Consider the following 25,248-nt stretch of genomic DNA (forward strand, 5'->3'; position numbering starts at 1 on the left):
TTCCGCTGCCCTCTTTATGCTGCCTGGGGAGGAAGCGAGATTGCAAAACCTTCTCCCAGCATAAAGGGGAAGTGGTAGCCCAAGGGACCCTTCCCCAGTCCCCCCCCAGGATGCTTTTCCTAGGCTAAGGGAAGCCCGCAGACCCCGTCACTCTCCTGTCCCAGGCCACCCCGTACTGGCAGTACACCCAGGGGTGCACTGTCACCCCTGCAGTAATGCCTCCTGGGGTTCTCCAGCTGGGGGTCCTCACCTTGTCCCCAGGTCCTCAGTGGGTGCGAGGCTCCGCTCCAAGACACCCCTGGGTGCTGCAGTCCCCCCAGGAGACTGGAAGCTCTCCGAGGCCGTGGCCAGTGGGTGATGGCAGTGCCAAGCTCTGTGACTCAAGTTTCCCCATGGATAGAGCAAGGGTGGTACCAGCATTTTGGAGGGTGCACAGGTGAACTGCAGGGCTGGCTTGCCCCCTGTTGGGGGTTGCTGTGGGGGACCCCTCCCAAGCAGAATCCCATTTCCATCTCACCCTAGCTGTACCATGCCGAGCTGACTGACCCAAGTCGAACCATGCCATCAGACAGAGCTGTGCCCCCGTGCCAGCCCCACAGACTTAGAGAACCCCCTGGCTCACTCCTCTGAGTACCCCTATTGCCTTTAGGGGAAACCTGCATCCAAGAGCATCCCCCAGGCACCCACATTCCTCTGGGATACCCACAAACCCTTGGAGCACCCCCATCCTCACTTTTGGGGTGTACTCCTCACTTTTGGGGTGCCTTTCTTCCCTGGGGACACCGGTACAGTTGTAGAGCACTATCATATCCCTTGGGCATCACTACACACCCAAGGACACCCATCCTGGGGACACCCACCCTATTTTGGACAACCCCCAGCTCCAGAGCACCCTCACAGCCCCCTGGGGTGTTGCCGCTCTCTGTGGTCACCTCTCACGTTTCCGTGCGGACCTGAAATCATGGATTTCAGAAAGACACCTCTTTCCCCCTTGAGCAACCCCATATCCCTGGGGCACCCTATTCTTATGCAGACCCCCCATACTCTGGGGCATACCCACTTCTCCCTGGAGTGTCCCTATAACCCTAGGGGAGCCCCACACTTTCGGGGACCTCCATACACGAGCAGCATCCCACAAGCGGGCGGGACATTTTTGGGGACCCCCCTTCCATGCCCCAGGCGCACCCCAAATCCCAGCTGGGGGTGATCCCCATACCACGAGGGCCCCCCGTGTCCCGCCACACTTGGGGTCCCCGGCGCCCCCTTTCCCTCCCGCCCGGTGGGCACGGTCGGTGTGACGTCATGCGACGGGCGGGCCGGGGCGGGGCCTGCGCGCGCGGCGGCGCCGGGCCGGACGTGACGCGCGCGCGAGAGCGGAAGCGGCGGCGCAGGGTCGGGCGGGTCCCCGGTGCGCGCAGCGGGCTCGGCTCCCCAGAGCCCCCCGGCACCGACATGATCCTGCTCGAGGTCAACAACCGCATCATCGAGGAGACCCTCACGCTCAAGTTCGAGGGCGCGGCCGCCGGGTAGGAGCAGGGAGGGCCGGGGCGGGGACGGGGCCGCGGGCTGAGGGAGGGCGGGGGCGCGGCGATGGCTGAGCGGGGGCTGGAGCTGTGCCCGCCGCCCGGGCACGGGGCAGAGGCCGGCGGGGCGTGCCGGGGAGGGCGGGGATGGTGACAAGGCAGGATGGGGGGCTAGAGCGTGCCGGGGGGTGGCACCGGGCCGGCGGGCACTGAGCTACCGGGAAGCGGGGAGGGCAGAGCGGGCCACGGGGTGGGGGCCTGCAGGGTGCGGGGGCTGGGAGGAGGGTGGTCGGGGTGGGGAAGCTGAGCTGGGGGCGGCGGGATGGGCAGAGGGAAGGCCTGAGGAATGAAGAAGCAGAGCCGGACAGACAGTGGAGAGGGGAGAGTGGGGCTGGGTGGGGTGGTTGATGGGGCAGTAGGGAGCTCCGGAGGAGCAGGAGCGATCTGGGAAGGGTGTTTGACATCGCAGTGTTGAGATGAGCTGAGGAGGCAGAGCTGGAGGACAGGGCCTGAACAAGGAGGAAGTTGGGAAGGGAGGAAGGTGGGTTTGCAGGGGTGTTTGCTTTGGGTAGTGCAGACTTCATCGGCGTGATGCCAGCGCTGGTACCGAATGTGTGGGGGGAGCCGAGGAACAGGAAGCCTGTGGTGCCGAGTCGCGGCCTCGGCCTTTCACCTTGGGGGTGGGGAGCACATTCCAGCTTTCTCCCTCTTTGCTTTTTCGAGGAGGAGGGATGCAGGCCCCCGGGTCAGCCACGGCCCCTGGTGCCAGCCTGGTGGGTGTCCTGGCCTTGGGTGTGGGTTGGGGGGTCTGGTTTGCACCTGCGTCTCTGCTGGGACAGTTGAGTCCCTGGGAAGCTGGTGATTTTTTACTGTGAGTGTTGCACCAGGGCTGTAAAGATCCTTGTGAAGGCACAGCTTAGCTTGGAAGGAAGTCTCTGCATATGAACGTATGAATCTGCCGCCGAGCTGCCTGTGGGCTCGCTGCTCTGTGTGCTGGCTGAGACACCTTTGTACAGAGACTAAGCCTTGAGAGTCAAAGCGCCGTGGTGTTATCTCTGGGGTGGAGCCTGCCCTGGCGCCTCACAGAGCACAGCTCAGGCTGCTCCGGGAAAGGACCCCCCCCAGGCAGGTGCCTTTTTCTGTATCACCTTTTTCTCCAGCGATTTTTTGAAGCTCTCAACCTTTTGTATGCCGAACATTGACAGAGGCCACTTCCTCTGCTTTCCCCACACTCTCAGTTGACTTCTTGCTCAGGTTGGTGTTTTGGTGGTTTTTTCATAAAATAGTCTCGCGGGCTGCTGATAGCCGAGCTGATCCCAGATGTTGATTCTTCTTGAGACTGATCATTTAATGCAACAGGTTTCCCTGGAGCACAGGCACCAAACTGGGAAGAGAGAGCTCCCAGGTGCCCACTGTGGCATTGCAGCTGCATCCATTAGAAAGTACAGCATGTACCAAGGTTAATAGTGTGCGTCAGGACAGCTTGTCCATCACAAGTCTGTTCCGAGGCACTCTTCCTGCTGGAGAGAGAAGAATGTGTGCGTGTCCCTGTGTTGGTGTGAATGTGGAAGGGGCAGTTTGCAGGTTTAAATGCACCCCAAAACCCTGACTCCATGTGAGCAGAGCTGGCGTTGCTCGCCCTGCACCATCCTGCAGACTCCCAAATTTTCCATTTTGCTGTGCAGCAGAGCCACCTCACTTGCGCGTTGGCACGCTTTCCTGACGTACCAATTGTTCCTGGATCTATCCGTAGCGCAGCTGATGGTGCTCTGCTTCTGCCTCTTAGTCATCTATGGCATGTTGTGTTCTTTAGATGTCATTTCTAGATAAGTTTTGTGTCGTGAGTGTGTAGCTGGAGGTGAGGAAGTTATTTACTTCTGCATTTTCTTATGTGCTTGTGCTTGGGATCCTTCTGTCCAGGCAAGTGCAGCACAGTGAGGTGCATTTTTTTTCTCTCTTTTCTAAGGAATGGGTGTTATGCAATATTTATTCATGTGAAATTTCTTTTCCCTACGGCCACAGCTCTGGGCTCGTTCCTGTGGTGCTCATCCTGGAGGCAGGAAGGGATTTCATGTACTTCACTGTTTTGGTGATGGTTGTTCCAAGGTGTGTCTTGGGGAAGAAGACAGGACAGTCAGGGCAAGGTCGAACCTTGAAGGATTCAGTGACTGGGAGGAGCGAGTCAGGACACTGGGGCAGAGTTGGGTTTGCATTATTTATTCTAACCCAGGAGTGCAGCAGATGCAATGCAGGGATTGGTCCACAGTGGTTGTCCTGGAGCCAGGTGTGCCTGGTGGCTTCAGCAACAGCCTGGGAGTGGGGCAGGGTGGGGTTTCTTTCCAAATCCTTTGCCAGAGACTTGCCCTGTGACATGGGCCATGTCATTCCCCTCTGCTTCCCATGGCTGCAGTGTGGCCATGGTATGGCAGGTCCCTACCGAGCTTTCCTGGACTGTCAGGTGGGAGACACTCCACCTTTCACCATGTCATATAGAACTAGGTCACATCTAGAACTTGGAGCTAATTACTGCCGTAACACTATTGTTGTATATTGTATGTTCCAATCTGCTCTGCGTGGAGGTTCGTCAGCTGTCCCTGGAGTTCCCAGCATGGAAGGTACCTTGGCAGGACTTCGAATAGAGAGCAGAACTTGAGGCAGGGCCTAACCCACCTCTGAGAGTCCTCCCTTGACAAGGTCCTTGGTGCTTGGCAGCATCCACCTGTAAATGGGATAATATCTCACCTCCTTGGACAGCCACCATTGAAAGGTGATATTTAGATCAAGGTGGTAACAGATTATGGACTTAAGTGCATCTGTTGTTTTTTTTCTTTATTTAATACTGTAATTTCTTGGTTTAAATCCACTCTCTTAAACCAACCACATTTTAAAACAAAGGTCTAAACCTACCAGAATCTGTTGAAATAACTTGAGTTAGGAATTTGCTGCTGAAGCTTTCAAGCATTGAACTGATGCAGTGTGGGAATACCTGGTCAGTACATGGAAATAAGTGTGTTGAAATGAGGGTGGCTCAAAAGCTTTTGTAGGTGTCAAGAGAATAAACTGTTCCATAAGCTTTTCACTAATTCATTTGTACTTGGGAAGTTGCCTAGAAGCTGGAGTCACAGGTGGGTTTTCCCATTTCTGATAGAAATGTGATGTGAGGGCATGAGCTCTACCAGTTGGAAATTTTTGTTTCTCATCATTGCTTCCCTTTGCTAACCACACAGAGAGGAAAAATCCCCACAAACACTGTAAGTGTAAAACATTTTGATTATTGTCTTCTGTGTCTGGTGAATACTTGTTCTGTTTAGCACCCAGGGAGGAACACCTTCCCAAAACAGATTTGCTATCCAGTGTTGTCCTGCTCTAATTTAACTGATCCCAGTGAAAGTGTGGCACAGGGCTTTGTTCTCAGGGTTTGATTTTCCAGTCATACATAGCTTGCCCTAAATCTTTGGTAAATTAATCATCAATCTCAAACCGTTACTTATTTTTTACCCACTGTGCAAAAGAAAACAAATTTGCATAGTTGGAGAACAGTGTGCCTTTTCCTGGGTTGGGGGTGGAGGGAAGAGAATCTCAAATCAAATTGTTGGTTTCTTTACAGCTATTAGTAGGTACAAATCTGCAAAGCTTCATGACTATTAGCTGCATAGGAAATCAGCTGAAGCCTGAACTTCCCTGGTGCAGAGCAGTTCCTGTGAGCTGGGCTGAAGCTGCACCCGCCTGCTTGATGGTATTTCCCGCCTGCGGTCACTTGGTGCTCGTGGGCTGCGGAGCTGAGCCTTTCAGACAGCGAGGCTGAGCCCTGGGTGAAACCAGGCAGTGTGAACTTGGTGTTTGTGATATGACATGCAAAGTGAGTTCATGATGGGGAGACCAAGGAGTGTCTGGAGGCTGTCAATTGTGCTGGGAGGGTAGAGGAGCTTTGAGTTCTGCAGGGCACCACTAAGAAACTCCCTGCGAGAGTGGCTGTGGCCATACGTGGCTCTGGTGCTTCAGGAATCCTCAGCAGCCCCATCAAAACCAGAGATTGTTCCTCTGCTACCCTTTCCTTCTTGCTGACAGAGGCATTTTTGTGGCTTCAAGGGAAACAGGATTGGGGAAGTGACCTAGGTTAAAATTAAACAGGCAAAACTGGGTATTTTTAGCCTAAATGAGTTTCCTCATCCCGTTTGTTTTCTGATGACTGCTTGCCATGGTGCAGCCACGGAGCAGGGATCAGGTCTCCCTCCTTCAGCAGCAGTGGCAGGTGCTGGCTCATTGTCCTCACAAGCCCAGCCTGGAGCTGCACATCTCCCCCCACAACCTCACCTGCTGAAACTCAACCTGCCTGACTCTGATGTGTGCTCAGGCAATGGTGCTGGCAAAAAGCAGTACCCTTGGGTTCAGCTGGCATGGGCAGCACTTGTACACCCTGGCTGTCCATGTTCACTGAGGGTGCTGTAGGTGTTTGAGCATAGCTTCTGAGGCACAACACATCCTGCTTCAGCCACCAGGGAAGGTGACTGCATTAATGGTGGATTGTGAACCACCTCTGGCTGGAACTAGGCAGTGCTCTGCTTTCAAGCAACAGCACAGGAGGGAAGAGAAGCAAGATCTGCAAAGTGTTATGCTTTCACAGGTGGTTCTGTCATAGCTCCAGCTTCAGTTTTCATCTTGGGTTCCCAAGAGGGGCCTGCACTGTTTTATCCTCAGAGAGTGGTTCTTGCTGCAGCCACCAGTGCTTGACACCAGAGAAGAGTAGATATCCATCACTATGCTAAAGAAACACAGTGAATAGTGTGTGCAAAATGAGGCCCTTCCCCAGAGATCTGCCACAGTTCTGGATCACTCCAGTGGGGAACTGTGGAATACCTACCCACAACTGGAACGAATACTTGGCTGGAAGGGGATCTGCCTGTGCCTCCATGCTGCAGGACCAGCTGTGCTTTGCTGTGAATCCCACTGCCTTCCTACCAGCCAGCCTCCTCCAGGCTATTGGGCACATATCAAGGGAAAAGCTTGGGCACGAGGAGATCACCTAACTGAGAGGGGAGAGCTGGCACTTGTGGGGGTGCCGTACACTGCTCTGTGCCTGACAGAGCACTCCTGCTCGAGTTCGTGGTGGGTGTGCTGCCAGAGCTATGGGAGCTCTTTGATTACTTATGCTCCTGCGGCTTACGTAGGGAAGCTTTTGTTAGCTGAGCAGGGCTTAGGAGTGGAGGCACTGTTCAGATAATTTTAGACACTGCTCATAATTTTTTTTATTGGGGTGACCTTTCTGTAGCAAGAGCCTGCAGTCTGTCACTGAATCTGGCTCCCTTTATCCAAACTGTGTGTCGACTCCAGTGATGTGAAAGCTCTGCTTGAAGCTTTAAGCTTTTAAATACCCCTTTTCCCCGCCTCCTCTGGGGCAAGAGATTAGAGTATCTGCATGCCTGCAGCTTTTAAAATAATTGCCATTCTCCATTATTGGGTACAGGCCTTAATTGTGATGTGGAAATGCTTCAGTATGGTTGTCAGCCAAATTTGCAGCTAGGTCTTTTTAATACAGAAGATGAAGGCTCTGTATAATCATTATAAGTCTTCATTGGTCTTAAATTTATTGTAACAAATTGCTAAGTGCATCTGTGGCCTGAGAATAAAACAAGGAAGTTTGGAAGTTGTCAGAGTCAAAATAGAGGAAATGCTGTCAGAAAAAAGATTTGCTATTGCTCTTAAGTGCTCACTGGCATCTCTCCACGGGCACTGTGACTCTACATGGATGTTCTGCCGGGGTGAAAAATCTGATTTGGAACTGCTTCTGTATTAGATAGGCAGGGTGTAGGAGCCATTTGGAGATGAATAGGAGGAATGCAGGCAAGAAGACATAAAATCTGTCTGGGTCTTTTATTGTTACAAGCAGAGGGCAGGTGGGATTTGGTGTGGATTTGACTTCAAACCTGATAAGTGTTATCAGAAAACGGACTGCTGCTGTTGCTGGGAACAGCTGCCATTTTAGCATCAGAGTTCAGGCAGGGGTTTGCAGAAAGGCCTGGTCTGGATTCAGTGTTTAGTGCAGAGAGAAGCCATTAAGTTATTCCTGCTAGGAACTGGTTTTATTGTCCATTTGGGGCAGAGGGTAGCAAACAGGGAAGATTACTGGGGGAGGCTGTGGTTCAGGTAGCATTGATGGGTAAGGAGCTTGCAGGGGTCACAGCAGCTTTCTGCCCCAGGAGTGAATGGGCTGTTCTGTCTGAATTCCTCTGAGCCTAGCTAGGCTTAGTCTGTTTCTCAGATACTTGAATCAGGGGTAGAAGTGAACCCCAAATACTGAACTCCTGTCTGCCCAGTTGGGATTTACAGTCTGGCTGGGACTTACAGATGGCTGGGATTTAGAGTCACTCTGCACCGAGCTGCTAAACTGCCGATTCCCACTGTGGGTGTGGAGGGTCTCGTCACAGAGGCACGGGATGCCAGAGCATGCTGGACCAGGCAGAGCTCTTTGGGATTGCGCCACTAACCTGACAGTAAGGGGTACCCACCCTGCAGTGATGCAGGCTCGGTCCCAGGCGTGCTGTGCGTCCTCTGCGCTGAGCCTTTGCAAGAGCAGGGAGGGCTGAACACAGAGAGGACACGCTGTGCCTCCACAGGGTGTTCAGCACATCTCCACTGCTATTTCTGTGAGCGGAAGATGGGGTTGGTGGAAGGTCGAGGGGAAGTGATCATGTGCGTGAGACCTGCAGCACTGTCACTCATCCAGAAAGTACAGACGCTGGTGAGCTCCTCTGTCTTCTGCCTGGGGACTTCTTGTTGGGGGAACCACAATTCAGGTAGCAAAAGGGGTGGTTTTTCTGTTGTAGAAACGTTTCAAGTAGCCAGGGTAGTTATGGTGAGATGAGCCAGAGAAATAAATAGAAGCACTTTAAACTTTGTGATTGTAAAGCTCTTTAACTGTGAAAGGCTAAGAGAGCTCACTTTGCTCCCAGCCACACTCCCTGTCCTCCCTTGGGCCAGGCCAGGCCTGGGTTTACTCAGGTGTGTTCCCGGCGAGGCAGAAAACTCACCGTGCCGTAGGTGACTGTGCCAGCGTGGCTGTGAGGAGCTCTGTATTCCTCTCACGTGAGCCCTCGCTTCAGTGAGGCTGTGCAGGGAAGCAGTTGAATATTCAGCACCCGAAGTTCTGCCCAGTTACCTGCTTTTCCCTTAAATATCTCCCTTCCTCAGCATCCCCAAGTACCGGAACTGAGCCACTTGTTAAAATAACTTCTGTAAGAGAAGATGCTTGCGCGAAGACAGGCCCAAAACCGGCCGTGCTAGCGGTGAGCTTTTGTGTGCAGAACAAAGGCTCTCGTGCAGAGCCATCAACCGGCTCCGGGTACGTGGTCTCCTCGGCTTCTTCAATAATGCGACCAGTGATCTTCCTACCATCCCCCGAGATACTGGGCGGGCAAACAGGGAATTGTCCTTTCTCGGCAAAACCACTCCAGTGCGCTGGCTGTCAGCTGCTTCCCTGCATTTATGAGAGGGAGGTGCTGTGTTCAGAGGACTGTTCTGGGAGCCGGCGCTCCGGGAGGTGTCAGCTCCATGTGCATGGGAAATGGGGTTTGAAAGGCATAACTCTGAGAAGATGGAACAGGGGTTTAAGGATGTCTCCTCTTTAATATTCCTAGCTCTCATGTGCCTGGCTGTGCTATCTTTAAAGCTTCCTACATAGATTTCTTTTTTTATAAAAATGTATACTGCCATCCAAGCTGATTCCCACGTCTGAGTGTGGTGCTCTAAAAGAAGAACATGTCTGCATCGACTGACCGAGTGGGATCAGTGGGATTTTCTTTCATCTTTGCTCTGAGCAGTCCTCAGTGAGCAGAAATGCCTTGGATGCAGCTTGGGGAATTGCTCCCCTTTCCAAGAGCCCAAGCTAAATGTGCCACCAGGGATGTCCACTGAGCCTGTCTCAGGCCCAGCTGGGAAGTGGAGATGAAAGCAAGAGAGGTCACAGGTAGCTGGCACAACTCTTAAACTAAAGGACCTCCTTTGGGTGCGCTCGCACTGCTTCTTTCAAGTGTGTGGTTTTTATCTTCAGGGATGTGGCACAAAAGACAGAGGCTCCCCAGTCTTCAGACAAAAAAGAGCTGTTGCCTTTCACAGGTAATCACTTTCAAGAAGCAGCAACACCTCATCATTTCTACTTAGGATCTCTGTCTGGGGATTAATTCCTCCCTTTCCACTAGAGTAAAATGTTGACTCGGTGCATGGTCTGGGATCAGTGATGTTCAGTGCTTTAGTCTCCCTTGTATTGCCCAACTTGAGTTTTAGCATATTGTGGTCATTTCTGCCTTCCAGGAGCAAGGCTGACTGCAGAAAAGCTGATGAAAGAACAGTATTTTCTGCTGAGATAAAATCATTTAAATCCTTACAGAATATGATTTGGGAAAGTAGATATTGAATCATCACTTCCCTCCCCCTTTCTCAGTGTATGTACTGAGGTGTAGCCAGTACCCAGCACCATACGAGTGTGTGGACAGAACAAGTTTCAGCAAAAAGGTTGATGCTTGTCTCTGGGCAGCAGCAGCAACATAGCTGAGATCACGGGCTTTGGTTTAAGGAGTTATTTCACTATGTTGGTTCAGACAGGTATGAATGAACTGTTAGAGACTAGATTTATGTTAGCAGCAGCAGCATTAGCCTGTACTCTGTTAATTACCACCCACTTTTGAAAGATAAGTGGAGATATGATGTGAAACAACAGTATCAGACTGCCATTTTTACCCCTGCTCATTTTTCACCCCTGCTCTCAGCAGTGGAGATACCTTTGCATCATTCCTTGCTGGAGAGTGACCTATATAATACCAGTCCCCTCAGAGCTGTGAAAGCCATTATGTAGTGCCAGTCCCAAAAAATTACTTTCCAGAAGCAGTTACATCTTTGATGGGGTCCTACTCTTCTACAGATCATGGACAACCTGGAAATAGGGTTTGTTAAGATGTAGTTTAATCTTCATAGTCACAGTGTAAGATGTGGTGTACCTTTGGTTTGCGAGGGGCCTTGCTGCTGAGGGATCCCAGAGGCCACTCAGGGCAGTGTTAGAGCAAACCCAGAGCTACAGTTTTTCCTGCAGAGGTTGTTGGCAAAGTGTTGGGGCATTTTGGAAGGCGGGTAGAATGAAACTCACTCCTGGACAGTTTCCTTCTGTGGTTTGCTCCTAGCCCTGGACTTGGAAAAGGGGTCTTCTCTGCAAGTGACTTATATCAGTGCATTTGCAGAGCTGGTGTTGATGGAAAGGGGATACTGTGTCAGGAAGGATTACTCAGCCCCTTCCACGAACTGGTATTGCAGGACCTTACAAAAGAGCCTCTGACCCCAAACCTGTGTTATGACTGATCTGTACAGAGTGTGCACTTGTGAAAACGAACTTCTTAGTGACGAGCAGCTTTCTCAGTTCTAACTGGAAATCTGTGATGTCAAAATCTATTAATAAACTACAAATAATAACAACCTGTCCCAGCTTCAAGGTCTATTTTATGTCATCTGGGATAAAACTCATGCTTATGGGAATGAGGAGAAATCCAAGATCTCTTGTTTAAGGTTATGTACTAGTTGAACAGCAGGAGATAGGAGGGTTTTCAGGAAGAGCTGCTTGTGAGAAATAAGGCATTGGAAATTAATCCTCTTTCCTTCACAGCTTGGAGGCTGCTATTTGAGTTCTCATCTCCTTTGTTTTCTTTGCTTTTTAGAAATAAACCAGAGGCAGTAGAAGTAACATTTGCAGGTAAGCTCTGCAGCTCTCTTGACTTCTCTGAACAAAGGACTGGCTCAAACAGTCCGCCCACAGCTGCACCTGGTTTGCCCAACGTCAGCCCATGCTGCTGGGCAGGTGCAGACGGTGTGGACACTGCAGTATCCCTAGAGCTGGGCCTTTGTTGGCTGCCCCACTATTTTCTCAGTCTATCTGCTTTCCCTGGAACTTCCCCAAAGCAGTGAGTTCAGTGGTGGCAGAGCTTTGTTTGGTGTGTCCCTGCTACATAGCTCCAGCCTGTTCTCCAGTCCTGCCCTTGGTGCCCTGTTATGAGGTCTTTAGTACCATCTGGTTTGGGTTGATAGGAAGCTGGCTCAGGATAACAGGCAAAATGAATTCATCACCTGAAGTTTGCTCTCCAGGAGGAGAAATGCAAAGGAAGTTCAAGTGCTCATTCAGCAACTGATTTTTTTGCTTCTGTTATCAAGAGCCTGTGTAAGCTGTAGAGCTCCACGGGGAAGGAGCTTGCTGGGTTGCTGGAGGGTTGCCTTTCCCTGCCTCCTGGCCTCCCTGCCCATTCTGCAGTGAAGTGGAAGCTGTCACAGCAGGCAGCAGCTGAGCTGCCTTTGCTGGCAGAGATGTTTTCTCCTCCAGGCTGCAGCTCTGGCCTGGTGGGCACATCAGTCACTTCTGTGCTGGCCATCCAGAAGGTTCCCGTCTCTGCGTGTTTGTATCCTGCATTGAGCACAAGTGGATTTGCCAGGGATGCTAAATGACACTAGACTAAAGCTTTCTGTGAGGGACAGGTGTCAAAACTGTTTCAGCCCTGTGAATGATAACAGATCTCCCTACATGACATTGCCACTTTCCTTAATTGCGGGTTTCTCTCTTGCTGTACGTTTGAGGGCTGGAGCAAGAGGAATAGTATTGCTTTATGCAGTTCCTGGAACATGCAGGGAAAACCTTCCTCAGAACTGGAAACTGGTTCCTGTTCCCTCACATTTTTCTTGCTTGCTTCTTAGACTTTGATGGAGTCCTTTACCATATTTCAAACCCCAATGGAGACAAGACAAAAGTGATGGTCAGTATTTCTCTGAAATTCTACAAGGAACTCCAGGAACATGGTGCTGATGAGGTAAGCAAGCATCTCCGGGCCTAACACCTACAAATACTGGGTTAGCAATGCCCTTGCGATGTTGATGGATCCAACCTCTGACCCTCAGAGAAGCATCTGCACTCCCATCTCACACTGATCAAAGGAGCAGCCCTGTGCCAACCAGGAGTCCCACTTTGCAGGAAGACAAGGGCAAGTGTCTCCACACTCTCTCATGAATAAGTAGTCATCTTATATGACTCTACAGCCTGAAAGGCAAAAGGCATCACTAATTTTGCAAGTCCAAATTAGTGTGAACCCTGACCATATAGAAATAGTTTCCCTGACTGGTGTGTTGAGCCCACAAGTGAAGGAAGGCACCAAGACAGATCTGGGGTTCCATGTGCTTCTCTTCATACTCTAACTGCACTTGAGAGCCAGTGCTGGGCTCCTGCTGTGTGTGCAGACCTTGATTTGCAGATGGGTTCCCTTTTCACTGCTGCTGTGAGGAGTTGCAGGCTCAGTTCCTGTTGAATGGGCTGTGGCTGCAGAGGGCCATTTATGGTAGAAAGAAGAAGCCTCTCTGAGCTGTGGTTGGGCGGCGAGGCAGGAAGTGTGACTCAGTTCCTGAGTCAGTTTTCAAATCTCCACACGGTAGCGAATGGGGTTCACCCAAGGCTCTTCAACAGGCTTTTGCCTCTGGGTGGCTATCCTTGGAAGAAAACAAGGAAACTGCTCCCTCAGTTTATTTTGAGTCAGGTGAGAAACAGATGATTTGAACCCAAAGTGAGTTCCTGCAAATGGCTGCAAGACTTACCTAAGTCAGAACAGATAAGACTGAATGTCCTGCTTTCCTGGTTCCTGTATGCAGAGCTTTTTAGGAGCAGCATTGTCTGCCACTGAAGACATTACTGCTGGCAAACAGTAAGTCAGGCAGCCCAAATGATGGAGCCTTCCCAGCATATTTAGTGGGGATCAGTGCAGTGTGTGATCCCAGGAGAACCACTGTGCTGGTCAAGTGGCTGACACCACTGTGCACCAGCAGCCATTGTGGTAGTGGTAGAAGGCAACTTCCTAAACTTTTAGAGGAAAACTGGATCTCTGCAGGACTTGCAGCACTTCCTCCTTGGAAGTGCTGACTGAATAGAAATTACATTCTGAAATCTCCAGTTAGCAAACTGTTGCTTTCTGTACTTCCCTGGAGATGATGGAGCTTGTTTCTGCTCTGTTTTTTTGTGAAACCGCACTGTGAAGAATGCAGAGTGGGGTTCCTGCTAAGGGCATCTCTTGCAGCAGCCCTCTGCTGAGAAGAGGTTTTCGCATGCAGAGAGCCTGTGCATCCTTTCCACGTGGTAGTGGGTGTCATCCCAGGAGGGCCAGTTCTGCCACAGCATTGTTGTGTTCTTCCCTGTAAATACCTCCTGTTCCGGCCCCCTCATTGACACAGAGCTATGGCTCAGTTGGAAATTGCCATTGATATAAAATTCAGCAGTGATTATGTCTGAAGAAAGGTTTTTGCTGTGTTGTAGGCGGTTCTGCTTCTGGGAGGCATTCAAGCTGCCTGGCAGTCTCCTCTCCATGCCCATCTGTCCTGTGCAATAAGCTGAGACAGAGCAGGTGATCGCCGGGCCACGGTGCACCTGACCCCTGTGAACTTGCCGTCCCATGAGGAGAGGGACTGGGCACACTTTGCATCTGCCTTTGAAGGGGAGGAATGGTTGTAGCCCTCAGATCTGTTCTGTCAGGCTCTGCTATGTGGAAGGGGATTTCTTCTTCATGCAAGCTCAAGACTAGGAGAAACTTGAAAAAGTTCCAGTTTTGAGTCCTGTTATTTAGCGTGTCCCCTGTCAGTGATATTTAGGGAGCTCTCCCTAGAGCAGGAGCAGCCAATAGTACTAGAAGTTGGTGACAAAATACTTGTCCAAATTCACTTAGACTAGGGGAGGCAGGTGATGTAATTTGATATTTCTAAATGAAGGCCAAACATGGCAGGAAGAAACAACTCTTGATAGCTTGTGCTCTCAATGTTTAATTTCTTTTCTAGGTATTGAAGAAAGTCTATGGAAGCTACTTGGTAAATCCTGAATCAGGTAACCCTGCAATAATGTTTACTCTGTGTGTGTGTGTGAATGCAATTCCAAAATTACTGAAGTAATGCTCAGAAATGCTTATATGAAGGCTGCACTTGAAGAACTTGGTATCTGCGGCTCTCTGTGCCATGAATGGCAATTTAAAAGGTGTCTTAGGTAAGTCAGGGCTGAAGTAGCTTGCAGCACAAGCTGTAATTCTTTATGCAGCCCTCCTCCAGGAAGCCTCTGTTCCTCAGGGTTTGGGTCTTTGTTCTTCTCAAAGAAGCTTTGTGAGACACAGGAAAACCATGGTTACCTGTGACAATATCTCTTCCTACTCACTGCAAAAAACTGGGGAGCAGTTCAGCCAGCACGTGTGTCTGGGAGCTCAGGAAGGAGCCCCAGGAGCATTGCCATGACCACGTGCTGAGTTCAGGCATGGCTTCTGGCCATGCTTGGAGTGGGAAGTACTCACCCCTGGGGCTTTTGGGAGGATTTAAGGCAAAGGTGGGACTCTAGGTGTCTAATCTTTAAAGAGAAAATGTCTCTGCCTTCATTAAGGCCCTACATAGATTATTGAGGTTGGTGACTGTCCCTTCCCAGGTTACAATGTCTCTTTGCTCTACGACCTGGAGAACCTTCCCGCAGACAAGGATGCTATTGTGCACCAAGCCGGCATGTTGAAGCGCAACTGCTTTGCTTCAGTCTTTGAGAAGTATTTCAAATTCCAGGAAGAGGGCAAAGAAGGAGAAAAAAGAGCAGTCATCCACTACAGGGACGATGAGACAATGTAAGTGTTCAAACCAAGCAGCATGGGTGTCGGACAGCAGTCAGGACTCTGTTCCTGCTCACAGCTGTAGGTTGTGGTGGAAAGTCAGGAAATCCTACTGCTTGGTACTTCGGTAGAGTAATAAGGGCTTGTCCTAGGCTCCACAAATATCCAGCGAGGGTAACACTCATGCCTCAGGCTCCTGGAATGTTACACAAGAGTCTCTGTTAATGGCAGCACTTGTGGGTGCATGCAGGAGAGGAACTGGCCACTCCCAACAGAAATGTTTTGCTCCCTGCAAATACTTGTCTCAGGGGAGGGGAAATTTTCAGCAGCCAGGCCTGTGAATGGCTGTTCTGTCTTCTTGACCTTGTCATACAGTTGCTTCCTTGTCCAGTTGGTCATCTTGTTAGCTCCTGTTCACATCTGGGTTCTCTTCTCTCACCCACCTGCAGGTATGTTGAGGCAAAAAAGGACCGTGTCACAGTTGTGTTCAGCACAGTATTTAAGGACGACGATGACGTGGTGATCGGAAAGGTGTTTATGCAGGTATGGAAACTGAATTACGGGGAAAGGGTCTGGTCCTCGATTCAGGTGCCTTCTTGCTTGAAGCAGCATTGCCAAATAAGCTGCTGAAGTTGGGCTGAAGTGAGCACAGTGGTAGTTTAATGCATGTAAATGCTTTGCAGGGGCCCCATGCTGCACTGGGATGGAAGAACATGTTAATAGGCATAGGCATTGTATTTTCCTGGCTCTTGCACTGGCATCTGTTTTATTAATAGTCTTGCTCATTTGGACAATCAAACATATTATGTGTTACAGATGAGAAAGACCACAGTAAATACTTCAGTCGCCACGTTGAGGCCCTGTAGTGTGGCTGGCTGTGGTGTAGGGATCACCAGCGCCAGCTGAGGAGCTGAGTGTGGTGGGAAGGCTGTAAAGAGAGAGGAAGGGTGAGACAATGTCATGCCATGCCTGAGATGGAGCTGAGAGTTGTCTGCACCTCGAAGTTTCTTCCTGCTAATGCTACAGAAAGACTCAGCAGCTCAGTGTGGCAGCTCTTGAATTTGAGTTTTTCAGAGCTATGAATAAACTGTATTTGCAGGCTTGAACCAGTTTTAATGCGAAGTACTTCTGCACTCAGCTGACTTTTGCAACTGCTGTTTAGCTGGAAAGCATGGAGAGACTTGCAGTGAACACTTTGCATGTCTGTTAGCCTGTGTGTGCAGCCTGTGGAGATTAAAACATCTGCGTGCAGCTGGGGGAGGCTCAGTGCGTGCTGGTATGTGTCTTCATCCCTGCCACTGACCCTGTGTCTGCTGAACCTCCTGGGGAGCCGCCTGCAGGGCCCTGTAGAGTGTTCCAGGGATAGAAGAGCTTTAACCCACCTATTCAGGGGTGCCAGGCTGTGCTGCTGACAGGCTCATGAACAGCAAGTTACTGGCCCAGTTTGGTGGATACCAGTTTACCTGTGTTGGGCATCATCAGAACAAGGTCTGTTGTGATGGAAGTCTATTTTGCAGCTCTGTTCACTGTGTTTATTTGCTACAGGCAGGGCATCTGCTCTGGCTTTGAGGTTTTCTCCGCCAGCATATCCCTCAGCCTGGAATTCAGCTTTTAAAACAGGGAAGGAGGCATGATGTGAACAAAGTCGGGTTAGTGAGGCTCCTGGGGAGATGGCAGGGCTTCAAGGCAGCGGCTGTCCCGGAGTCTCCATGTCCCGAGTTCTTGGTTTTTACAGCAGCAAACCCTGTCTCTACCCAGCCACAAGAATTTCCACTCTGAGTCACTCTGGCTCCTTCCCTCCAGCTATTGCTCTTGCATAAGGCAGCCGGGCATGGTGGCTGCTCATCTGGGCTCTCATGGAGAAAATGTGACTATTAACTAACCAGTGAAGCCATTTGAACCATTTCACCCTCTGGCACAAGCAGGCAGAAGTGCAAGCTAAGCATTTCATTAAGGAAATCCCAGTAATCTACTCGGTTCTCTAAAAGGGACATGGATGCTCCTGCCCTTCCCAGGGGGAGCTGTGCTCAGAGGAGAGGCCAAGGGTGGCTGATAACGTGTAGGCTGGGCTGGAGGTCAGTGAAGCAGAGGGGAGGCTGCCCTGCCTTGGGGCAGGAGAATGGTCTCTGGACATTCCCAGCCCCATGTAGGGATGGTCCTTACAATTCCTGAAATGCAGACAGTTCATTTCCTGTGAAGTGGGGGTTGTGCTGCTGTCAGAGGTTCTATGGGGGAAGGGATCTCCCTGCCTGAAGGTATTGTTTCAAGGTGTAGAGAAGCCTTAAGAAGAGCAAGCTTCACATACAAGCTTCAAACCCTGCAGGTGCCTCTTGATGCCTGGGCAGGCTCCTGGTGGGAGATGGTTTTTCAAATGGCAGAGCCTTTATGTTGGGTGTGATGGAGACCTTGCAACCCTCCCTGAGAATTTCCGTTCCTCTGGAGTGATGGGCACTGCCCGCTTTCAGTGGAAGCGTTGATGGTGTTGATTTTCCAGGAGGAGCTGTGCTGTCTTGTGTGCTTGCTCAGACTGAGGTGTCCCTTCCACAAAACACCCATGGCAAGGGCGTGACACTGAAAGCCAACACAGCTGAGGGGCTGCATTAGAGCCATGTATAAACCCAGGATAGCCATCCTTTTGGGGCTGGTTTTGCTGGGAAAAAGGCTTGTTTTCCAGGTGTTTGGCCTGATGAACTCTGTCCATTCAGGGAAAGCTGGGCAACCTTCTGCTCGCTGCCCTGTAGGAGTGAGGAAACCCCATTTGCTTTCCCAGCATGTTGCTGAAGGGTCGCAGTGAGACTCACCTTCACTTTGTCTTGTTCAGGAGTTCAAGGAGGGTCGCCGGGCCAGTCACACAGCCCCACAGGTGCTCTTCAGCCACAGGGAGCCACCCTTGGAGCTGAAAGACACGGACGCGGCCGTTGGCGACAATATTGGCTACATCACCTTTGGTAAGTAGACAGCTCTGAGGCCTGGGCATGCTCGGGAGGAGAGAGGTTCCTGCTGCTGCATGAAAAACGAAAAGGAATTCACCTTCCCTGAGTGCTGAAGTGGGTCACTGGGGGCTGCAGGGACTCTAGAGTTGCACTTTATATTGTCCACCCCCTTTGGAGTGTCCCTTTTCTATATCAGGCCACCTCAGCTCTGCTGTGGGCAAGAAGATACAGAAGTGGACAGTGAGCTGTTTAGTGTCTGCCTACAGAATAAGTTCAGTACTTGAGAGCAAAGGGAAGGGTGGCTTTGCTGTGATATTGTGGGAACTGGAGGTTTCTTGTGAAAGGTTTCATGCAAGTGTATTTGTAGGTTATCCAGCTGCAGGCACCTGTGCAGTACTTGATCAGCAGGGGCAATTGGAGAGCAGCAGTGGGGCAGTGAGTGAGTTCTGCTTCTCCAGCTCTGCCTCTTTGCTGTGAGCCAAACACTGATGAGCCACTTTCTCCTGCCTGCAGAGGTGGTGGCCAGCAGAGCCATCACTTCCCCCTGGGCAGCAGTGCTGAGGAGTCCAAACCCTACCCTGTTCAAAGGGATAGGTCTCTTCCAGGGAAGTTGGGGGCAATGGTTGGATGCATCTTTAGGGTCTCTCAGGCCAGTGTTCCTGTAGTTTGGAGCTCAGAGATGGAGCACAGACACTGCAGGGAAAGGTGAAGTTAGCACTGTTTGAGGGTGCTCCTTGAATGGTGTCCTGAGGTCCGAGCAGCTGTCAGCTGTGGGAGGGCTGTCTAATGGCAGGGCTGGGATGGCACATACTTCATGCTTGTTGAGACGCAATTTCCCAGTTATCTGATCTGACAGTCTCAGGTGAGATCATCACCCAAACAAAAAGTTCTTTCAGCCCTTGGATGTGGGACACTTAGCAAAGCACCAGCTGATGGAAAGAGCGAGCCACCTACTTGTATCCAAGTCTGTCTCTGTTACAAGCTGCCAGGGAGAGATCCACAAACAATTTCAAGACCCCAGGGCAGACTGGATCTTGAAATTGTTGGAGCAGCCTGACTGCTCTGGTCTGCCTCCAAGCTGACTCCTCCGATTGCGTCTCCCAAGCACCGATGCTGCGTTATGCAGTTTCCTACAGTGCCATCGTCTCTGGGCACTTGGCCTTGCCTGCATCCCACAGACTGCACAGCTGTGTCCAGGCTGCTGTAGGAGATATGGAAAAGTGCTCCTAGGCCTTGTATATAAAGATTAAGTGCTGCTTAATCTTGGGACATGTCATAGTAAAGGGCTTTTTGTAGAGAGCAAGGCAGGCATTCAGAACAGCACTCCTGGAAGTTTCCAGCACTGCAGGATCCTGAAGCCCTTGGGTAGCCTCAAGAGGCACTAATGGTCTGTGCTGGCCTCTTCTTTCAGTGCTGTTCCCCCGTCACACCAATGCTGCAGCCAGAGACAACACCATAAACCTGATCCACACATTCCGGGACTACCTGCACTATCACATCAAGTGCTCGAAGGTATGAGGGCCGGGGCTGGGGGACACAGGGTGGCTTCAGCCCATCTGACCTGGGTGCTGCAGGGGAGGAGCATGGGGCAGGGGTGCCTCCTGAGAACTCACTCGGGTCTGGCATTCCCTCCCCAGTCATGCAGGGGTGGCAAGTGATGCATCACCACCTTCTCCCTGCTCTTGGGCAGAGGCAGTGCCTATTTGCTTCCCATTCTAGCAGCAAAGTAGGATTTTTCCCTTTTGGATCTGGTTTATTTCCTCTCTGGCAACAGAAATGAGGGTAATTGTTCAGAGTGACCTGGCTTTGACATGTCTTGAAATCTCAGCTATGAAGACAGGATCCTGACGTGTCCCTGTTTTGTCCTAATTAAACGCAGGCCTATATTCACACGCGTATGAGGGCGAAAACGTCAGATTTCCTCAAGGTGCTGAACCGTGCCCGTCCAGACGCAGAGAAGAAAGAAATGAAAACAATCACGTGAGTGGCAACGCAGGGCTTGGTGGTCTGGACTTCTCTGCCAGCCGCAAGCTCGCTCCTTCTCAGCTTGGCATACCGCAGTCTAGGGAAAGCTGGGGTGCTGTGGGGGTGACCCACAGCTTACTGCCTTGCATGCCCTTTGAGGAGCTGGGTCTGTGGCAAAACCCTGTGCCAGCAGGTCCTGTGAGCCCTGGTGTCTCCATTGTGTCGTGTTTTCCCCCCCCAGGCCCATGGTGGCATTTGTGGGGCTTTTCCCCTGTTATATTAGAGTTGGCTGGCCAGCTCTGGGGGCAGCTCCAGCTCATGAGGGGGGAGGAGCCAGGTCCTCCCTAGGGGTTTGTGGGTACAGGATTGGGTCCTTGTGCCCGGTGTGTCTGCAGCTCCTGCAGCTGCTGGCTGGGGCCAGGAGTGCTCCCGGGCCAATGTGCTGGCTGGCTCACTCTTGTGAATGAGCAGCAGAGTGAAGTGGAGGGAGGAGAGCAATTCTGTGAACATGTTTCCCTCATGTCCCTTACCCTCTGCTAATCCCAGAGCCCCTTGGTGTCCTTTCTAAATGTGTGTCCTGGCATGTCCCCTTTGCATTCTGCTTTGGGGCAGGAGGGCTGTCCCCTCTGCAAAAGGCAGCCTCTCCCCACAGCCCCTCTCACTGGTTCTGCAGTCACAAACACTTTTGAGTTCTGAACCAGCAGTGCCTGCCTGCTTTGAAAGCTCAGCTGCAGTGTGTGCCCCACCACAAGCCCCACAGCCACCCTGGGGACCGTGCTGACTTCTCTGTGCATCCTTCCAGGGGGAAGACATTCACAACCCGTTAACGCCGGGGTCACTGAGGCTGCCGTGGAGGACGAAGTTTGGGGCACTTGCTACCCGATAATCGTAGCTTTTAATGTTGCACCTCTGTGGGCTCATAAGGATTTCAAGCAATCGGGGTCTGTACGACAGTTTGGGGAGTAATCTGCAGAAACGAGCTGTGCTTGCGAGGACTTGATCGTTCCAAGAAACAAAACTTTAATTCCAGTTTGATTGACTTAATTTCTTTTCTTTTTTAATTTTTTTTTTCTTTTCAAGCTGTTTCGCTTTGCAATATGTTACCGGAAATAAGTTGCAGTATTTCTTATGAGAATAATGCAATATTAACTTGTTTTCTTCTGAGTATTTGAGTTCAAAACTCCTGTATCTGAAGAAATACTGTTGGGGTTCATTAATAAAGGAGATCTTTCTATCTTAAAGGGCTGTGGGGCTTTGGCTTGTGAATGCATGTGGCCTTGCCCTGGAAGGGGTGTTTGGAGTCACAGCCTCAAGGGAGGTAATTCCTGTATTGTGGAACAAATGACTTCTAGTGAACTTGGGGGTACTGTGCCCAGGTCTGGGAATAGCCTGTTCTGTTAGGAAACTCCTGGACTGCACAGAGCATGATTCTCCTACCCTCAAATAGCAATCTGCACCCTTCCCTCCTACCCTGGCTCCCTCCTTCCCCCTATCAGGGAGAGCTAGGATGGGGGTCTCTGCCTCTGATCCTCAGGCCATGACTGGATGCCAGGGAGATTCCTGAGGAGGGAGCACAGCTCCCCAGGTCCTCTTCCCCTCAACAAGCAGAGTAGATGGCATCCAATTAAGTGAAATAATTTATATAATTAAAAGTCATCTTCATACAAAACCCCAGGCTTGGCCCCTAGATGGGGAGGGCAAAGCAGGGCAGGCTGGAAAATTACAAAGCACACGCTGGAGAAGGGTAGTGACACCATCTCCATCATCCCTCTGTACACGAGCCGCCGGGCAGTGCCGGGACTCCATCCCTTGGCACAGTTCTAGCGATCGGGGCGCTGGACGCAGAACACTTTGGCTTGGTGGTCGCCAGAGGTGGTCACCACAATGGAGGCATCCCTGCGGGGAGACAGGGCTCAGATATGGGGCTGGGGACCTCTGGTATCCCTAACCAACACTCCTGGCCCAGCTCTGAACTGCCACACTCCCTCTTGAGACCCTCAAGTCTCAGCGTGGACCTGTGTCTGTCCCCACCTTGGGACCAAACCCCAAGGGCACCCAAAGGAGAGACAGTTTGTGAAGTGAGTTCCTGAGGCTGGAGGCCCCTGCCACCCCTGGTCCCTCCACCCTGCAGGGAAGGAGTCTAGGGATTCCCTGCTCACTTGTTGACAGCAAAGTCGAGGATTTCGGCGGAGTGCCCTCGGTACTCGCTGATCATCTTCCCCGAGCGGGCGTCCCAGAGCCGCACGGCCCCGTCCAGGCTGCAGGTGTAAACCACGGCCGAGCTCTCCTCCCACAGCAGCTGCACAATCCCAGACTGGGGAAGGGGGGACACAGTGGGAACTTCCACTAAGTCTCAGCTCCCCCCTCGTATCCCCTCCTCCCTCCCATGTTGTCTGCCATCCACACAGACAGGAGAGCCAGCCCCCAGGGCCAAGCACATCCTCTGTGCAGGGACTGCAGCTGCCTTTGGGGAAGCCCAGGGCTGAGGGAGAAGCACAAATCAGGAACTGGCCCCTGGGCTCTGAGAGAGATCTCCAGCAGGCCCAAAGCCCACCTCCCAGGCCTAGGGAGAGGGGGTAGGGCCGTACCTCATGTTGGCACTTATGCCTCAGGCTCTGTGTGGAGACATCATAAATAGCCAGTGTGCCATCCAGGTAGCCCACAGCAGCCAGTGGCATCCTGCAGAGAGGGGAACAGGCATTACATGGGACTAGGGGAAGCAGAGATGGAAGTGTGTGAAAGATCCAGGTTGAAGGCAAACCCTGGGCTGAGGGCTGCAGTGTGTTGAGAATATGAAGGACAACCCAATGGCCGGAGCCATGAAACACCCCAATCAGGAAAGCCAATGGGACAGCAAGAGTCAACAACCAGCCCGAGATTAATAAGGAAGAAAATGTCCTGGCATGAAAACAGCCGTGTCTGGAGGGTATCCTGGCCCAATAATGGTCCATCAGGCTAGTCCAAAAACCCAGCAGTTGCCAGGAGGACTGAGCAGCCAGTGTCTCTTGTCCTCACACCTAAGTGATCCAGGATCTCCACATCCAGCCAGGGAGGACAGAGGCGAGAGATGCAACAGAACAAGCACAAAGGATGCAAATGGATCTGTCTGTGACAACTCCTGTAAGATCTAGCACCGAAGAGGGGCTGTCCCCACACTCACACATTACAGAAGCCCAGTGACTCCACCGAATTGGACTCTGCCTCCTCGCCCTCACCGATGGGTGCCTTAGGGGCCACGCTCTCCATCTTGAACACGCACACCACCTGTGTGGAGGGAAGCTGACTAGTCCCCGGGGGAAAGGGGATCCAGACGCACAAAGATCCCGTTCCTTACCCGGGACCAAGCCTGCATCCCCAGCAGACCAAGACGCGGCCCCAAATCCTCAGCTCCTGGGAGCAAACATTGGAGAAACTTCCTTCCAGGAGCCCGGTGGAACCACCCAGCCCCGGCTCCACCCACAGCACGAGGACGCCTCCTGCCGGCTGCCGATGGCTGTGCACCAGCCCAGCCCAGCCGGGGGGCCTGGGGGGTCCCCAGCGCTCCTGGCTCTGCCCCTGGCCCGGCACAGGGCCTTGGGGGGTCCCCAGTGCTCCTGGCTCTGCCCTGCCCACACGGACACACCTTGCCTGTGGCGGAGTTGACCAGCTTGGCGTGACAGTCCACAGAGCCCGTCATGATCAAACTGCCATCCTGGTTGCTGGCCACACACGTCAAGGGGTCCTGGTGGCCATCCTGGCCTGGGGGGTGAGAAGCAGGCATGAGCTCTGTGTGTCATCCCCACAGAGACCCAGTGGGCCTCAAAACCCACCCTCCTGCCGCCTCTGCCACCACCCCAGCAGCAAGGAGCAGCCACCAGTGGCTTTGGAGGATGCCACCTCTCCACCTAGGCAGAGGTCAGAGCCCACTGGAAGGGGCCACTCCCCAGATAGGAAGCACCCCAGGTGATAAACTTCTTCCCTACCTTTAAGGACATGCAGTGAAGTTCCCTGCTTCAGGTCCCAGATGCGCATGGTCCCATCCTCATACCCCACCACCGCCCGCTTCCCTGGGTGAGACAAAGACAGTGCATGGGGACACAGCCCCCCTCTTCCCTCCACTTCCCACTCAGCACAGACTGGCAGAAGCAGGAGGGCAGATGGTGACAGTGGGGTGTGCATCTGCTACAGAGCTGGTGACATTCCCCACTCCAGAAAGCCCCCATGCCTCACCATCAGGCAGGATCCTGCCACACGTGGCTGGGCACGCAGGGCCCTGGAAGGTTTTGCAGTCCCCACTGGGGATCTTCCACATCCAGGTGTTGCCATCAGCCGTGCCCGCCAGAAGGACATGGGCTTGAGGATGCCACTCCATCCACTGGGCAGAGAGAGGGACAGGCAGCATCACAGGAGGTGTCCCCCCTCACTGGCCCAGGAGCTCCCCACGGCACCAGGGCTTCCACCACTCACCTCCAGGTCCCCCACCTCAAAGGACCACACTTCCTCCTTGGCATCCACCCGCCACACTTTGATAAGCCCAGACATGTCACCCGTGGCCACAAACACAGAGTCGTGACTGAAACCGGCACAGGTGACCGAGTCCTTGTGTCCTAGAGACATCAGGGGACAGAGACTGCTCAGGCCAAGCCATGAAGGGGGGTCAAGAGGACAGCTCCAGCACAGCTCCCAGACAGACACAGCTGGGAAGGGACACAGCTCTCACTGGCACAGCCTCAGGCTCACCTGAGCACTCGAACAGCAGCTCCCCGTCACTCACACGCCACACAAAGGCCTTGTCGTCCTCCCCGCCGGTCACCGCCAGCGTGTTGGTCTTGGGGTCGAGGCTCACGCAGAAAACAGAGGCTTCACAGGAGAGTAAAGACAGGCTACATTGCTCAGCGGCCAATCCCACCTCACCTGATGCTCCCAGGGGATCAAAACCCAGTGGGAATCGACTCTTCACATGGGAGAGGAGCTGCCACAGTGGGAGGCCCAAAGAGCTTCTCTGCCAGAGTGTAAGGCAAAAACAAACCCAAGGCAGCTTCGAGTACTGATGGCTGTCCCAGGAAGGCTGGGAGACAGCAGCCTGGCAAGGCCCTCTGCACCCCCTGGCTCTGGGGAAAGCCAAGGTGGGAGCAGGTCCCGAGGGGGCCCCAGCACTCACCCGAGTGGAGGGAGAACGTGACCTCACTGTCGTCCTGCGCCTCCATGCCA

At 52.3% G+C, this 25,248-nt stretch overlaps 2 protein-coding genes across 2 annotated transcripts; one reads left to right on the forward strand and one right to left on the reverse strand.

Annotated features, from left to right (window-relative positions):
- The first annotated feature begins 1,362 nt into the window (after positions 1 to 1,362).
- ARPC2 (actin related protein 2/3 complex subunit 2) lies at positions 1,363 to 21,299 on the forward strand. Its single transcript, XM_018072453.2, has 10 exons — positions 1,363 to 1,526; positions 11,222 to 11,256; positions 12,246 to 12,358; positions 14,361 to 14,406; positions 14,989 to 15,175; positions 15,610 to 15,703; positions 17,982 to 18,108; positions 19,505 to 19,605; positions 19,973 to 20,073; positions 20,861 to 21,299. The coding sequence occupies exons 1-10, from the start codon at positions 1,453 to 1,455 to the stop codon at positions 20,883 to 20,885; spliced, it is 903 nt and encodes a 300-aa protein (XP_017927942.2). The 5' UTR covers positions 1,363 to 1,452; the 3' UTR covers positions 20,886 to 21,299.
- On the reverse strand, positions 21,064 to 25,244 carry AAMP (angio associated migratory cell protein). The gene is made up of 10 exons (XM_018072593.2): positions 25,199 to 25,244; positions 24,778 to 24,897; positions 24,505 to 24,644; positions 24,268 to 24,412; positions 24,021 to 24,104; positions 23,681 to 23,796; positions 23,219 to 23,322; positions 22,647 to 22,737; positions 22,218 to 22,372; positions 21,064 to 21,954 (listed from the first exon to the last, which is right to left on the reverse strand). The coding sequence occupies exons 1-10, from the start codon at positions 25,242 to 25,244 to the stop codon at positions 21,879 to 21,881; spliced, it is 1,077 nt and encodes a 358-aa protein (XP_017928082.2). The 3' UTR covers positions 21,064 to 21,878.
- Positions 25,245 to 25,248: the final 4 nt, after the last annotated feature.

The sequence above is a fragment of the Manacus vitellinus genome, unplaced genomic scaffold (genome assembly GCF_001715985.3).
Source record: "Manacus vitellinus isolate BGI_N305 unplaced genomic scaffold, ASM171598v3 scaffold_22_pilon, whole genome shotgun sequence".
NCBI lineage: Eukaryota > Metazoa > Chordata > Aves > Passeriformes > Pipridae > Manacus > Manacus vitellinus.

Bases quoted from the DNA above. Each gene is read 5' to 3' on its own strand.
- ARPC2 (XM_018072453.2), top strand. From the start codon at position 1,453: ATGATCCTGCTCGAGGTCAACAACCGCATCATCGAGGAGACCCTCACG. The intron at 1,527-11,221 runs GTAGGAGCAGGG...TTTGCTTTTTAG, and splicing joins TTCGAGGGCGCGGCCGCCGG to AAATAAACCAGAGGCAGTAG. The intron at 19,606-19,972 runs GTATGAGGGCCG...AATTAAACGCAG, and splicing joins ATCACATCAAGTGCTCGAAG to GCCTATATTCACACGCGTAT.
- AAMP (XM_018072593.2), bottom strand. From the start codon at position 25,244: ATGGAGGCGCAGGACGACAGTGAGGTCACGTTCTCCCTCCACTCGG. The intron at 23,323-23,680 runs GTGTGTCCGTGT...CCCTCCACACAG, and splicing joins TCAACTCCGCCACAGGCAAG to GTGGTGTGCGTGTTCAAGAT. The intron at 21,955-22,217 runs GTGAGCAGGGAA...GTCTCCCCGCAG, and splicing joins CTCGACTTTGCTGTCAACAA to GGATGCCTCCATTGTGGTGA.